The sequence below is a fragment of the Notamacropus eugenii genome, chromosome 3 (assembly GCF_028372415.1).
Source record: "Notamacropus eugenii isolate mMacEug1 chromosome 3, mMacEug1.pri_v2, whole genome shotgun sequence".
Lineage (NCBI taxonomy): Eukaryota > Metazoa > Chordata > Mammalia > Diprotodontia > Macropodidae > Notamacropus > Notamacropus eugenii.
The window spans coordinates 240,727,073-240,741,597 of record NC_092874.1 but is presented as its reverse complement, the minus strand read 5'-3'; the positions used below and the strand labels follow the sequence as shown (position 1 = coordinate 240,741,597).

General features: G+C 36.9%; 1 protein-coding gene across 2 annotated transcripts in view; it reads right to left on the bottom strand.

Annotated features, from left to right (window-relative positions):
* Positions 1 to 14,525, bottom strand: part of SRGAP1 (SLIT-ROBO Rho GTPase activating protein 1) — a 321,601-nt gene that overhangs the window by 114,817 nt on the left and 192,259 nt on the right. For both annotated transcript variants that reach the window (XM_072655259.1, XM_072655260.1), the window contains exon 4: positions 14,435 to 14,497. In XM_072655259.1, the coding sequence (XP_072511360.1) occupies positions 14,435 to 14,497 (63 nt within the window). The remainder of the gene's footprint in view (positions 1 to 14,434; positions 14,498 to 14,525) is intronic.

Sequence of the window (14,525 nt, the reverse complement as noted above, 5' to 3'; positions counted from 1 at the left end):
GAAGAGTTTGGAATATGATATTCCAGAAGGCAAAGGAGCAAGGATTTTAACCAAGTATAACCTACCAAACAAAACAGTATAATCATTCAGGATGAAAAATGGATAGTCAATGAAATAGAGGGTTTTTGAGCATTCCTCATGAAAAGACCACAGATGAGTTGAAAATCTGACATTCAAATACAAGACTCAAGAGAAGCATAAAACTCAATAAAATTAACTATTTTCATTCCTGTATGGGAAGATGATACATACAACTCTTAAGAACTTTATCAAAGAGAGCATATCTAAGTTGATTATGTTGGGATCATCTGAAAACAATGAAGGGGTGAGAAGGAGGGATGTATTAGGAGAGGGGCAAAGGGAGAAGCCTCTCACATAATAAAGGTGTGCAAGGAATACCTTTATAGTAAAGGTGAAAATAGGAGTGGGTGGCAGGCAGTGCTTGAACTTCACTCTCATTGGAATTGGTTCAAGGAGGGAAAATGCACACACACACACACACAGAGTTGTTATAGAAATCTATTTTACCCAAGAGAGAAATAAGAAGGGAAGAGAATAAAGAGAATAACAGATACAGAAGGAAGGACAACAAAAGGGGGGGTGAATTAAGAGAATCAGAGGTTAGAAGCAAAAAAGAGAGAAGGGAAAGCAGAAAAAAATGGGATGGATGGAAACACACAGTAATCATAACTATGAATATGAATGGGATGAGCTATCCTGTAAAATGGAAGCAGATAGAATGAATCAGAAACCAAAATTCAATGATATGTTGGATACAAGAGACACACTTGAAATTAGAAACACACTCACAGAGTTAAAATAAAAGGTTGAAGTAGAATCTGCAATGTTTCAGCTGAAGCAAAAAGAAAAAGCGGGGATAGCAATCATAATTTCAATGAAAGCAAAAGCAAAAAATAGAGCTAATTAAAAGAGGTAAGCAGGGAAAATTCATTTTGCTAACAGGTACCACAGACAACAAGGTAATACCACAAAATTTTACAGGAAAGTTTTCTGACAAAGGTCTCATTTCTCAAATATATTGGGAACCAAGTCAAATTTATAAAAATAGGAGTTATTCCCCAACTGATAAATAGTCAAAGCATATGAACAGGCAGTTTTCAGAAGTCAAAGTCATCTACAGTCACATGCAAAAATACTCTAAATTACTGTTGATTAGGGAAAGGCAAATTAAAGCAACTCCAAGGTACCACCTCACAGATATCAGAAATGACAAATGTTGAAGAGGATGAGGGAATATAGGTACACTAATGAACCGCTAGAGGAGTAGTGAATTGGTCCAATCGTTCTGGAGAACAATTTGGAACTAGCCAAAGGCTAAGTTACAAACTGTACCTAACCTTTGATCTAGTGATTCTACTATTAAGTCTATATGCCAAAGACAGCAAAGAACAAGGAAAAAGGCCCACATGTACAAAAATATATATAGCAGCTCTTTTTGTGGTAACAAAAAAGTGGAAATTGAGGAAATGCTCATTAATTGGGGAATGGCTGAATAAGTTGGGATATATGATTGTGACAGAACACTACTATGCTCTAACAAATGATGAAGGGAGTGGTTTCAGAACAAACAAAACAGAAAAACCATGGCATGATCTATATGAGCTAACGCAAAGTGACATGGAAACCAGATCATTGTGTGTAGTAATAGTAATGTTGTAATGAGGCTTAACTGGAAAAACTTGGCTACTCTCAGAAACATCATTAGCCAAAATAATTCTAAAGGATTCATAATGAAAACAATGCTCTCCACTTCCAAAGACAGAACTGATGAACTCTGAGTGCAAAGTCAAGTACGCATTTCTTGCTTTTTTTGTAATACGGCTAATATGAAAAATTTTTTTGCATGATTTTGCATGTCTGATCGATATCATATCACTTTTCTTCTCAATGGGGAGGGGAGAGATGTGAGGGAGGGAGAATTTAGAACTCCAAATTAAAAAAAAAAGAAATGTTAACATTAAATAATGATTTTTTTTTAAAAGACAAAAGAGGCAGTAAGGGGGGGTGCAATGGATTTGCAGTCAGGAAGATCCAAGTCCAATTCCTACCTCACACACCTAGCAACTGTGTGACCATGGGCTTAACCTTTATCTGCCTCAGTTTCCTCATCATAAAACAGAGATAATAATAGCATCCACCTCACAGGGTTGTTTGTGAGGATCAAATGAGATAACCTAAGTACAGTGCTTTACATACTTCAAGACACTAACTAGATAAATACTTGCTATTATTTTAAAATGAGCCTAAATGGAAAGCAACTTTATGTGCATATATTCATATAACCTATCCAAAAACTGATAACTGTAGAGGTCAGAGGTGAACATCTCCTTAACATCCAAGTCCACACCAGTAAAAGAGAGGAAGCATGGTGTAGTTAGAAGAATACTGATCTTTGTTCTCAGAAGTCTTGAGTTCAAGCTCCAGCTGATTCATTTGGAACATGGGTAAATGGGATCTCCTTATGTTGACTACCTCACAGGGTCATCAGGAAGAAAGTACTCTTGTAAATCACAAAGAACTTTATCAATAGGAGCTATTCTTAATTGTGGTGATAGGCATCATCGAACAAATTTGCCATTAAAATTCTATGCATCAAGATCCAAATAAGGTTCTTGTTCAGCCCTGGGTTGATGGAGGGAGAGGAGCTACCCTTAGAAGGAAAATAACATTTTTAGAGAGAGTAGACCTGAGTCAAGGGCAGACGTCTGGATGATACCAGGAAGCAACAGGAAACACAAGGTTGCCTGGCTCAGGGGTGTGCTGGGTTGTAGACAGGGCGCTTACTTTGCCACTAAGGAGATGGTTAGGAGAAGCCCCTCCCCACCTCATTTTTATCTTAGTTTTTCTTTTTCCCCATCTGTAATGAAATGGCTTTTTCTTTACTAATGGTGAAAATTGCTTCTTATGCATAAACATTATTTCATAATTTAATAATTCTTTCATTCAATAAACATTTAGCATGGGCCTACTAGGTATAATCCACTCTACGGAATGCCTCCAAACCCCACTGCCCAAACTCTAGGTCATCTGAGTATCAGATTCTTCCCCTTATGTTGGGATGATCAAATGAGTTATTACATGGAAAAATAATTTTGAAAAATATAAAGTAGCAGGGCTAGGTACAAATGAAAAGTATTAAAACAAGGAGAAGAATGGTCATTGCCTCATTCTCCTAAGTCAGTCCTTCATGTAGATAAGATGAATGAATTAATGAATGATAAAACATTTCTTAATTGTTTACTATGTGCCAAGCTGGAATTTTTAACACGTTCTAAGTTGTAAGGAATATTATGTGAATTGCATTCTCAAAATACACAAATGGAGGCATAGTTCTCATCAATCCCTTCCATCTTTTCAGTGTCCTTTCATAAGTCAGTCATAGTAAGGGAGGGGGGGTAGGGTCCACCCAGGATTCTGGGGATTCTTCTTGCTGTCTCTTGACAGTTTCCATGGCAACCTGTGAGTTACATGTGGGGGAAAGAAACGTGGAAAATTAACACCTATGTTGCTGACCATACTGGATTTTCCAAAATTATTTTATAAACTAAAAGTAAAAGCCGTGTGATACAGAAGGAAAAGTTCTGGATTTACAATTAAGAAGTTGTGGCTTCAAATCTTGACCTCTGCCCCTTATTAGCTTTGTAATCATGAATAAGTCATGTAATTTCTTTGTGCCTCAGGGAATTTTCAAGTAGTTTCCACATTGGTTCTTGCCTACTCTGGAGGAAATCACAGATCATTCGTATATCCCCATACAAAGCAATAATTTCTCAACTATACCATTATATGAATTATGATTTTAGAAAAAAATGTTATGTAATTTTATAGGAATACCAGCCTGCCTTTTTTTAGTGGTAGGTAGTAGAATAATATTTCAGTATTTCAACCAGAAATAAAAAAAAATAAAAAGTATCTGTTCACAGTCATGAATGATTTAAGGCAGAAAAACAAAGGAGTACACCACCATTCCATGGATGCTACAATTCTTATTAGGATTCCCCATAGTCTCTGTGTTCATTCTTAATCTATTGTGAAGAACAAAAGCCAACAATATCCCTGTAAATCTATCTAAGTACGCTGTTATATTGATGGGCCATAATGTAGGAGTATCCATCACCACACTGACACTAATTAGTCCCCCAACTGGCTATTGATCAGTCATTAAGCGTTCATTAAGGGGAAAAGGCAAGATATTACTTGGCATAGGCTGGGTTGCCCCCATGACAGATCTGTTATAGGGTTCTTTTGTATGACTGTCATAGCTGGGTTCAGTAGGATGGTACTATTCATCTTTTTTTTAAAAAAAAAAAGCTCTCACTTTAGCAATTTCTAATTAGGCATATAAACTACAGTTAATTACACTAGTTTTAATACTTCAACACAAGCATGACTGAAGAGAGAGATAATTTACCCTAAAGGGGAATGAATATTATTTTAGTTAGACTTTAATGAATCTGAGATCTCACTGATGTGGTTATTCTTTTCAATGATACAGACCCTAATGTATTCATGCCTTCTTGTATTGTATAACTCTCGCCTTTGTCCTCCCATAAATCCATAAAAGGTTTGCTCAATGTGCTGGAGACCTTCCTATATTAATATTCCATAGTCACCAGTGAAGCATTCAGCAACCCATGAAATGTTATTTTATGTCATAAAGGATTTTATATCATACATTTGTAAGGATAGTATGCTGTATTTGTTGCCTTTGATTTAAGCCAGCAACTTGACCCTGATATTAGCTCTGTTTCCATGGGTCATCAGAAGCAGGGTTTAGAATTAAATTCTAGAATCATATATTGTTAGGTATGCCAATCTTTATGTTTGAAGTTGCAGTGACTTGTCTTTCTAAATGATCTGTCACTAAATAATCACTCAAGTAAGCTCTAGTGCATCAGGCATTTCTCTAGGGGTTTAAGGTACAAAACATTTGCCACGTACATAGGTTAAAGGGGATGTCTTGATGAGACATGCTCCATACCAATGAAATCACAATTTAGAACCACAAAAAAAAGGAGCCAATAACTTTCACAGAAATGCTGAAAGGACATGGCTAAGACTTTTTCTTTATCCCTATCACATATTACCCTGTATCATGTTTATTGTATATATGGCATATTTTTCCTCGCCAGTATATTAAAAGTTCCTTGAGGATGGGAACTGCATTATTTTTCATTTTTATATCTGTACTCCTTAGCACAGTAGTATACACTTACTACCGTAAATGTTTGTTGAATTGAATTTCTAGTAGGAGTCAACATAATCCAATGGACCAAAGACTCCAGTTAGTTACGAGAGATGATCTCTATTGTATCAACTTATAAAAAGTCCCTTTATGTTTGTTTCTCTACTTTTTTTGGTTCTAATACGGAATTACTATTAACCACACAGTATTTTACATTCCCTGGTTTTATTTCAATGAACTCATAATTTCTGGGAAGGTATGACTTCTTTCCTCCTAACTTGGTTTTTATTGTGGATACAGCAAGACCAATTGCACTAGGACTTTAAGAAGAAACAGGAGTTTTTAGAAATACCAATTAAACTGATTTAGAGTCAGTGAATGGTGAATCATTTAATAGTTTTAGAATAGCGAATCATTTAATAGTTTTGAGATCAGAGCAAAATACAAAATAATCCTATATATATTTCATACCCTGTCTCTCATATTAGCCCTATGACCTGGACCAAATCACTTAGCTTCTTTGACTACCATTTCCTTAATCTCCAAGAAACCGGCATAGTGTAGATAAAATACTGTGCAAATGGCAATTATCATCATTATCAATTATCACAGAACCTCAGATTTGGAAGGACCTCAGACAAACTTAAAACAAACCTGAGGTGGAGCTATTCCGCTTTCCCTTGACTTTAATTTCCTCAGTAGTCAAAAAGAGGGGATTAGACTAGGTGACCTCTATGGTCCCTTCTAGTCTAAATATGTTCATCTTCCAGACCTCTTGAAAAAGAGGTTCCACCTGCATCTTGCCCTTTATATAGGGCAAGATGCAGGTGGATTAAAAGAGCTTACCGAGGCTGAGTAAAGACAAGAACTCAAAAGTGGTTGGATGCAAAATCAAATCAGCACAAACATATTTCCCTTCTTCACGCAGGTGTCTATCAATCCAAACCAGGGGAAGGAGATAGGGAAACAATTTGTCAGCCCAATTATCTCTAAATAGACTGCTTTTTCTAAACTTTTCCATGCAGAGTGACTGAGATTTGGTATTCCAGCAAGTTTCTCATTCTGTGAGAGGTGGTAGTGGTGGGGAGATGACATTGTATCTCATTTTCATAGCTGCTGTTCTAGCTTTGGCATTTTGTGACAAATGTTCACTCATATTCCTTTAAAGATCACTCCCCCAAAGATAAAGACTGCAGCTTTAATGTATATGTATCTGTGTATATTCCCTGTATAAAATTCCCTTCTCCCTATCAACACTTAGGAGGGGTGTGTGTGTGTGCGCACACGTGTGTGTGTGTGTGTATGTGTGTTAAAAAACATCAAGTCACCGAAGCTTATGGAAAATCTTTCCTGAGGAAGTGGAAAGTACCTTGGGTTCTTTCAAAACCATTTTTTCAACCTTGCCTCAGGCAAGTCTTCTGTACCACTGTCCAGCATTATGTGTCTTTCAGCTTTGGGGAGGCTCCCGGAGCAGCGACTGCAGCTATGGAAGTCTGGATTGGTCGAAGAAAGGTTTGAGATGATAGATGATTTCTCTTTAGCTCTTAAAAAAAACTGACTCCTTCATGTCAGCATTCCAAAGAGATAGGGGCTTCAAAGGCATGTCAGGGCAGGGGAGAATATCTGATTACAGCTGGCAACGCGGGCTTCAAACTTCCTCCTCCACAAAAGGTTTAGCAATCTAATGGCCTCCCCTGAAACTCTTTCCAGCTCCCATTCACAGATGTCATGGGAATCAATAGAGATGTCCAGGAAGAAGAAAGCAGAGGCGAGTGGGAAATGTTGTGTATGCTTAGCTCTAATAAGCTGTTTCTGAATGCACAGCCAAACAGGTGGTGTTGACACACACAACAAAAAAGTTAAATGAGAGGTTACTGCCCTGTTCTACAGAAGATTCGGAAAGAAACACTTCCTAATCCTAAAACTGCTCTTAGAAAGTGCTTTGGGCTTTGATTTAAAAGGACAACAAAAGAACCCAAACCCCAAAACAAACAGAACAAAACAAAACAAAACAAAAAAACAACCCACCACCCAATCCCTCTCCTCCCAAATCACCAGTTTGGCAATTTTTAGGACTTAAAACTTCAATCACGCTGTAGAATAATACAGGACATAGTAAATGCACCTATGCTCTGTCCCTCTAACAGTATTTTCCCTTATTAATAAAGTGAGTTTGGATTGTAACATTCCTATAGTCAGTCAGCATAGAGAATGCTATAAAACTCCATGGCATGGGAAAAAACCAATCATAATAACAATATTTCAGTCATATCTACTAGAATGGGGTTATTATCCTGGGGAGTGTGAACTCCTCCCCCTAATACTGTGACAACTGTATTTTGGGAGGAATGAAGGAAAAAAAGGAAAAGAAATTTACTATATATAATATAGTATTATATATAAGGAAAATAACATTATTATATATTTAAAAGGACTAGTCAGTTGTACATAATAGATTTGCAGTTTCATGTGCAATAATTTTTTTATTATACTGTTATGTAAATGCTTGTTTTATTCCATAAATTAAAATAAAATAAATTTTAAAAATAAAAAAATATTAGATTTTTTTTGGTAATCCTATCTATTTTATAGTTAAAAATACTATTTTGAGGAGTTCATGGGCTTCACCCAACTGCCAAAGGGGTTCATGACACCAAAAAAGGTTAACACTCCCTGCTGCATTAGAGAGCATCTTTATCTCCAGGCTTTCATCATACTTAGCACATTACCTCATAAATCCACAGTCTCCAAGAACAAAGAGTTCATAAAAGAAGATGAAATGAGGAAGACTATTGTATCTTATGCTCAGAGTCAATGTGCCCGCCCATCAGTGTCAAGGAGCTAGATTCCAACCCAGCCTCCCTAACTCTGAATTCAATATTCCAGCATTTCATGTTTTTTTTCTCTCCTCTCAGCACAAATTGTACAAGTGATACACTATGACAGATCTATTTCATGGGAACAAAGAACTATTATGACATTTCCATTTTAAATACAAGGGAGACCAAACATCAGCTCTTCGCTGCTTCGGGATGATGAGTGTCATCCAAAGGTTTCTTCCCCCTGGACATGACTGACCCCTGGTCTTGCCAGAGTAGTGCCACAGAGTTATGGTACAATTTCTCTCTTGAGGTTGAAGTGCTGTACAGAATATCTAATTCAAACCTCACCACAATTCACATTATTCTCTGATTCCCAAACTGAAACACAAAGGTGAACTGGCTTGAACGAGATCAAGCAACCTCCAATAACCTCAACAAGAATGCTTTCACCTTAATTGACTATTTCTGGCCACAGTCATTGGGAGCCCTGGCTTCTTTGGTTCTTTGGTTCAAGTCTGCAAATATAATCACTAAATCTCAGGTTCCATTTGCACTCCAAATCCAGGATAAATTCCAACATCAAAAATGGCCACAAATGGAGCTCTCTTCTTGAGTTCCCTATAATCAAATTTCTCTTTTGCCTCTGTTCTTTTGATGAAATAATGGCTAATTGCATAGCATTCTGTGATGTACAAAGTGCTTCCTGAATAACCCTGTTGGGGGTACATAGTACAAGCATTTTGGCCATTTTACAGAGGAGGAGTTTGGAACTTAGAAGGCTTTATGTTAATTAATTTGCCACTATAGCTAGTGAGTGGTGGATCTAACCTAGGTCTTGTGACTGCATGTTCAACGTTTGCCTCCATCACCTTGCCCTCAGCTTAAGAGAATACTCAAATAATTGCTGATGCATAAAGTTCTGAAGTTCAACATACTAAGCGTTCAGTTTTCTTTTTAAAAAATTACATAATGATTTTTTTTTAAACAAAGGGTTGGGGAGAAGCATGAAGAATTTCAAAAAAAGTGCTCAGGGAAGATAGCAATAATGATAGTGACATTATTATAACTATGGGCTCTTGACTGGTGATTCACTCCCTGGGACTACCATTTCAGGAAGGACTCCAGCCTTGCTTCACCACTCCCATCACTCTTTGGACTGGTTCTTCTCCTCATTGCCTTTGCAAAAGTACCATCCCCTCAGCTCCATCCCTCCTCCTCATTTCTCCCTCTCTTTCCAGTTCCTTTTGTGTGTTGTCTCTCCCAATTAGCTCTCTTTGAGAGCAGGGTCTGTCTTGTTGGCTTGTATATGTATCCCCAACGTCAGTTCTCTATCTATTGGATCACTGTAAACATATATAGGGGCCAGCAATAGGTAGAGCACTTGGCGTGGAGTCATCAGACCCAAGTTCAAATGTAACCTCAGAAAATTCCTAGCTGTGTGACCTTGGACAAGTCACTTAACCCCTCTTTACAACTGGAGAAGGAAATGGGAAACCATTCCAGTATTTTTGTCAAGAAAACCCCATGGACCTCTGTCATGGGGTCATGAAGTGTCAGATATGATTGAACAACAATAATGTATTTGGTATCTTAATATATACAGAGTTCTTTATTTATATCACCTCACTTGACTCTCAACAACAACCTTGTAAATTGGGTATTATTATTTTTCAGATGAGGATACCAGTGTTCAGACAGAATAAATGTTTTTTTCCAGGGTAACACAGATATTAATAATGTCCGAGAGGGGATCCAAATCCAGGTCTTCCTTGGGCTAATCAAGCACTCTATCCCCTGTATCATAATTCAGGGAAACCAAAACTATTTATCTCTTATTTTGTTTTCTCTGTCAAGGAGAATAACCTTCAGATTGGGAAAATAAAAACACTGAGTAGCATGACGCTAAGTATAAAGCTTGATATAAGTGAGGCGATGGTAAGGCCTTCGATGAGCTCAAACCACTAGATCTAGACTAACCACAGGCTAAAGGCTATGAATACAAGAGATAACAATAACGCCTGAAAATCTGGAGGTTGGGGGTGTATGTGAAATGTGGTAGAAATGAAGAATGGTCAATATTGTCTTGGTTTTCAAATGGGTCCTGGTGGGTGAGGTGAAAAGTATAACTGGCAAACTATGAGCCAATTAGCTTGATAATTTCTGGCAAATTATTATTATATTATTAAAATACATTATTAAAAAGATGGTACATGATCATTTAGAAAGAAAAGCCAGGATTACTGGTTACTAAAAGCGAGCACAGCTTCATCGAGAATAGGCCCTGCAAGACTTTTGTGATATGAATTATTAGACTGGGACATTAGGCAAATGGTATAGATGTAGCATACCTAGATTTCAGAAAAACATTTGGAAAAAGTCTTGCAGGTTATCTTTGTAGACAATATAGTGAGATATTGACTGGATGAAAGTACAGTGGGTGGGTTTAAAAATGACTAAATGACAAGACCCAAAGAGTAGTCATTAATGGATCAATGCCATTGTGGAGGGAAATGTCTAGTTCAATGCTCCAGGGATACATGTTATTAGCATTTTTATCACCATCTTGGATGAAGGCAAAAATGGTACTTTTTGAACTTGTAAATGACATGCATGTGGGAGGGACAGCCGACAACATAGATAACTAAACCAGTATCCAAAAAAGAGAACAAAAGTTTAGAAGGACAGGTCAAATAAATTGGACATAACTGCCTACAGATAAATGTCAAGACTTACCCACGGGTTTAAGAAAAACAAAAACAACCCTACACCCTATAGTTAGGGAAGAAAGAAGATGTGGACAGAAATTGGTTTATGAAAAAAAAAAAGATCTAGAGAGCTCAACAGTGTGACTTGGCAACTAAAAAGCTCACACGTTAAGCCTTCGATAATAGAGGCCAGTATTCAGGATGAGAGGTGTGATTTTCTCACTGTACTCTATCCCAGGAGACCATATGTGTCTTATGTGCAGTGCGTTTAGTCTTGATTGCCACATTTTTGAGGTGACAATGACAAACTGCAATACAATCAAAGGAGATGATTAGAAGGTGATCATAATGGTGAAAGAATTGCATAATGAGTTATATTAGGATTAGCTGAAGGAACTGAAGATATTTAAAGTGAAAAGAGATTTATGGGAGCCAGGTGGCACAGGGGATAGAGTCTGGAGTCAGAAAGACCTTGAGGTCAAATTTAGACATTAACTAGCTGCATGACCTTGAAAAGTCAGTTAACCTGTCTGTCTCAATAATAGCACCCACCTTCCAGCATTATTGTGAAGATAAAACAAGATAATGTCTATAAAGTAACTTTGCAAAGCTTCAGGCACTATATGTTGGAAGTGTTGAATCATCTCAGTCATACTGACTCTGCCTGACCCTATTTGATATTTTCTTGGCAAAGATTCTGGAGTGATTTGCTGTTTCCTTCTCCAGCTCATTTTACAGATGAGGAAACTGAAGCAAACAGAGCTAAGTGAGTTGCCCAGATTCATATAGCTACTAAGTGTTTGAGGTCAGATTTGAACTCAGAAGATGAGTCTTCCCGACTCTAGTCATGGTCCTCTATCCACTGTGCCACCAAGCTGCCCCAAGGGTATATTAAAAATACATATACATATTACATCATATATAATATAATATATTACATTACATAATATGATGTAATTTAACATAACATAATATAATATGTAATATATGTTACATACACACATATACATGTGTGTATGTAAATGTTGGCTATTATTATCAATTACTAATTATGATAGAACATTTTCCAAGTATTTGAAAAGCTGTCACATGGAAGAGGGATTATTAGACTTAGTCCACTTGACCCTGAAGGTATAATTAGAAATACTGTGTGGAAGGTTTTTGAAAAGCACATTTAATCTTACTATACGGAAAAACTTCTCTCAACTAGATCAGTACAAAAGTATAATGGCCCACCTTAGGAAGAAGTAGTTTCCAGATCACCAGCAATTTTAAGTGAAGTCTGGACATCTATTTGAGGAGTCTCTAGAAGGGATTCCTGGATATATGACATCTGGTGTCCCTAGGAAGCCTAGACTTTTCAAATGAACTAAGCTATAAAGAAAAGTGGAGGACAGGGACAAGGGTCCTGGATGAGAAGGTGTGGATGGATTCTAATTTGTTCCTTTGCAGGAGCACCCATGTCAATGAGATCACAACTCTATCACAAAGCAAAGGAAACATACGTAACAAAGCATAAGGAAAAATATCACAATTTTCTCTTCTGCAAATATTAAGCAGGGATTTTAGCTATTTCACTTATTTATGTTCAGTCATTTAAAATTCCCATCACACATTTAATTAAAGTTTAAATGAAGGTTTCAGGAAATTGCTGAGATCTTAGGTAATCAGAAATAAGTAAACCATAGAAATAAAGTCATACAGTATTAATCAGCCAACTCTCAACTTCATTACTTCTGATTAGGAATAAATATGACTTTCCAAGGCAGGCAGGACCATAACAAATAATGTTTTTAATGGTCTTCATCATGACACCATAAGAAGGCCTAACTTCTCCTAAGGATGAACATACAAGTAAGAATTCGGAAAAATGCTTATTTCTAAGTACAGGTATATTATGCTTTAAGCAAACCTTTTCAATGGAAATCCAGATCTGCGTAACTCTATGAATAGGAGTGGAGCAAGAGTGATTGTCCATTTTAACATAGTCTTCTTTGCTTTTCAAAAAATCTGATCCCAGGATTCCTTTAACAAGCAAATGCACTTAATTCATCAAAATAATCCAATTTTCAGGAAATAGAATGGGGCAAATAATCTCTCATAAAAGAGGCAAGCAAAAGACTTTTCAGTGGAGGGAAAAAGAGGGGAGGTGAGAGAAAAACATGAAGCTTACTCTCATCACATTCGACTAAAGGAAGGAATAAAATGCACAATCATTTTGGTATGAAAACCTATCTTACAATACAGGAAAGTGAGGGAGAAGGGGATAGGAGAGGTGGGGGGGATGATGGAGGGGAGGGCAGTGGGAGGAGGGAGCAATTTGAGGTCAACACTCTTGGGGAGGGACAGGATCCAAAGAGAGAACAGAAGCAATGGGGGGCAGGATAGAATGGACGGAAATATAGTTAGTCTTACACAACATGACTACTATGGAAGTCATTTGCAAAACTATAGAGATATGGCCTATACTGAATTGCTTGCTTCCCTAAGGGAATGGGTGGAGAGGGAGGGATGAAGAGAAGTTGGAAGTCAAAATTTTAGGAACAACTGTCAAGTATTGTTCTTACTACTAGGAAATAAGAAATACAGGTAATGGGGTATAGAAAGTTATCTGGCCCTACAGGACAAAAGAGAAGATGGGGAGAAGGGAAGGGAGGGATGTTAGAAGAGAGGGCAGATTGGTGATAGGGGCAATTAGAATGCTCCGTGTTTTGGGGTGTGGGGAGAGGAGAAATGGGGAGAAAATTTGGAACCCAAAATTTTGTGAAAATGAATGTTAAAAGTTAAATAAATAAATTTTAAAAAAAATCCAATTTTCAAAAATTTGATTTACCCAAAAAATTTCCCAGAAATTTCAGGATTTAGTAAGGAGAGAATCTTCAGAATTTAAACCTGATACTGTTATTTAAAGCCAAGTGAAAAACAAAGGGCTTCAAAAACCAAGCAGAGAAATTTATATTTTATCATCAAGGCAGAAACAACAAGGTCTGTAACTGTTTAAGTAAAGGCTAAGAAGGAGAATTTGAGGATTACGCTAAAGTTACGGACCTAGGAAAATCTAGGTTTCTATGATTCCATAAAGAGTGTGAATTGAGTGATAATACAGGAGAGAATCTTCAAAATTTAAAATTGATATTGCTATTTAAAAATGACATGGGTATGAAGCTTATTTTGCATTCCAAATTTCTCTTTATGGATTTTTGTTTATGCTTAAATGAAGTACCTTTAATTAAAATTTTAATTTCCTTACATATAGTACCCTGAATAAAACTGAAGTACTGGCTTCCTCCTTCTATGCTAAATTACTGAAGGGAGAGGAAAGAAAGGAAGGAGATGCAAATAAAGCTCACTAAGTCATTAGCTAAACTGTTAATTTATTTGAAATGGGGAGGGAAAAAAGCCGAAAGCATCAAGATAAAACAACTCCAAATTGTTGTAATCTAGGAAATGGCCCATTTAGGATGGGTATGGTTTTAAAAAGGAAGTACGGTAGTTAACAAATAGTACTCACCATATACATGCAAGGAGTAGGAAGAAAATATAGTCAGCATCTCTTTCCACTCCGTTAGCATGTATACTCCACCAGGCAAACATGCATCATTAGTTTGATTTAGAATAAATTCTGACATGAGACAAGCTTATGCAAACAAGGCTTCAGAACTAAACAGTTCTTGTAACAGAAGCAAAGTGAACATGCTTACCGTATACAGCTCATTAAGAACTTTCATTAAATCCTCATGAAGCTGGAATGCAATCTCTTTGCTCTGTAATTAAGAAGACATTATTAAGGAA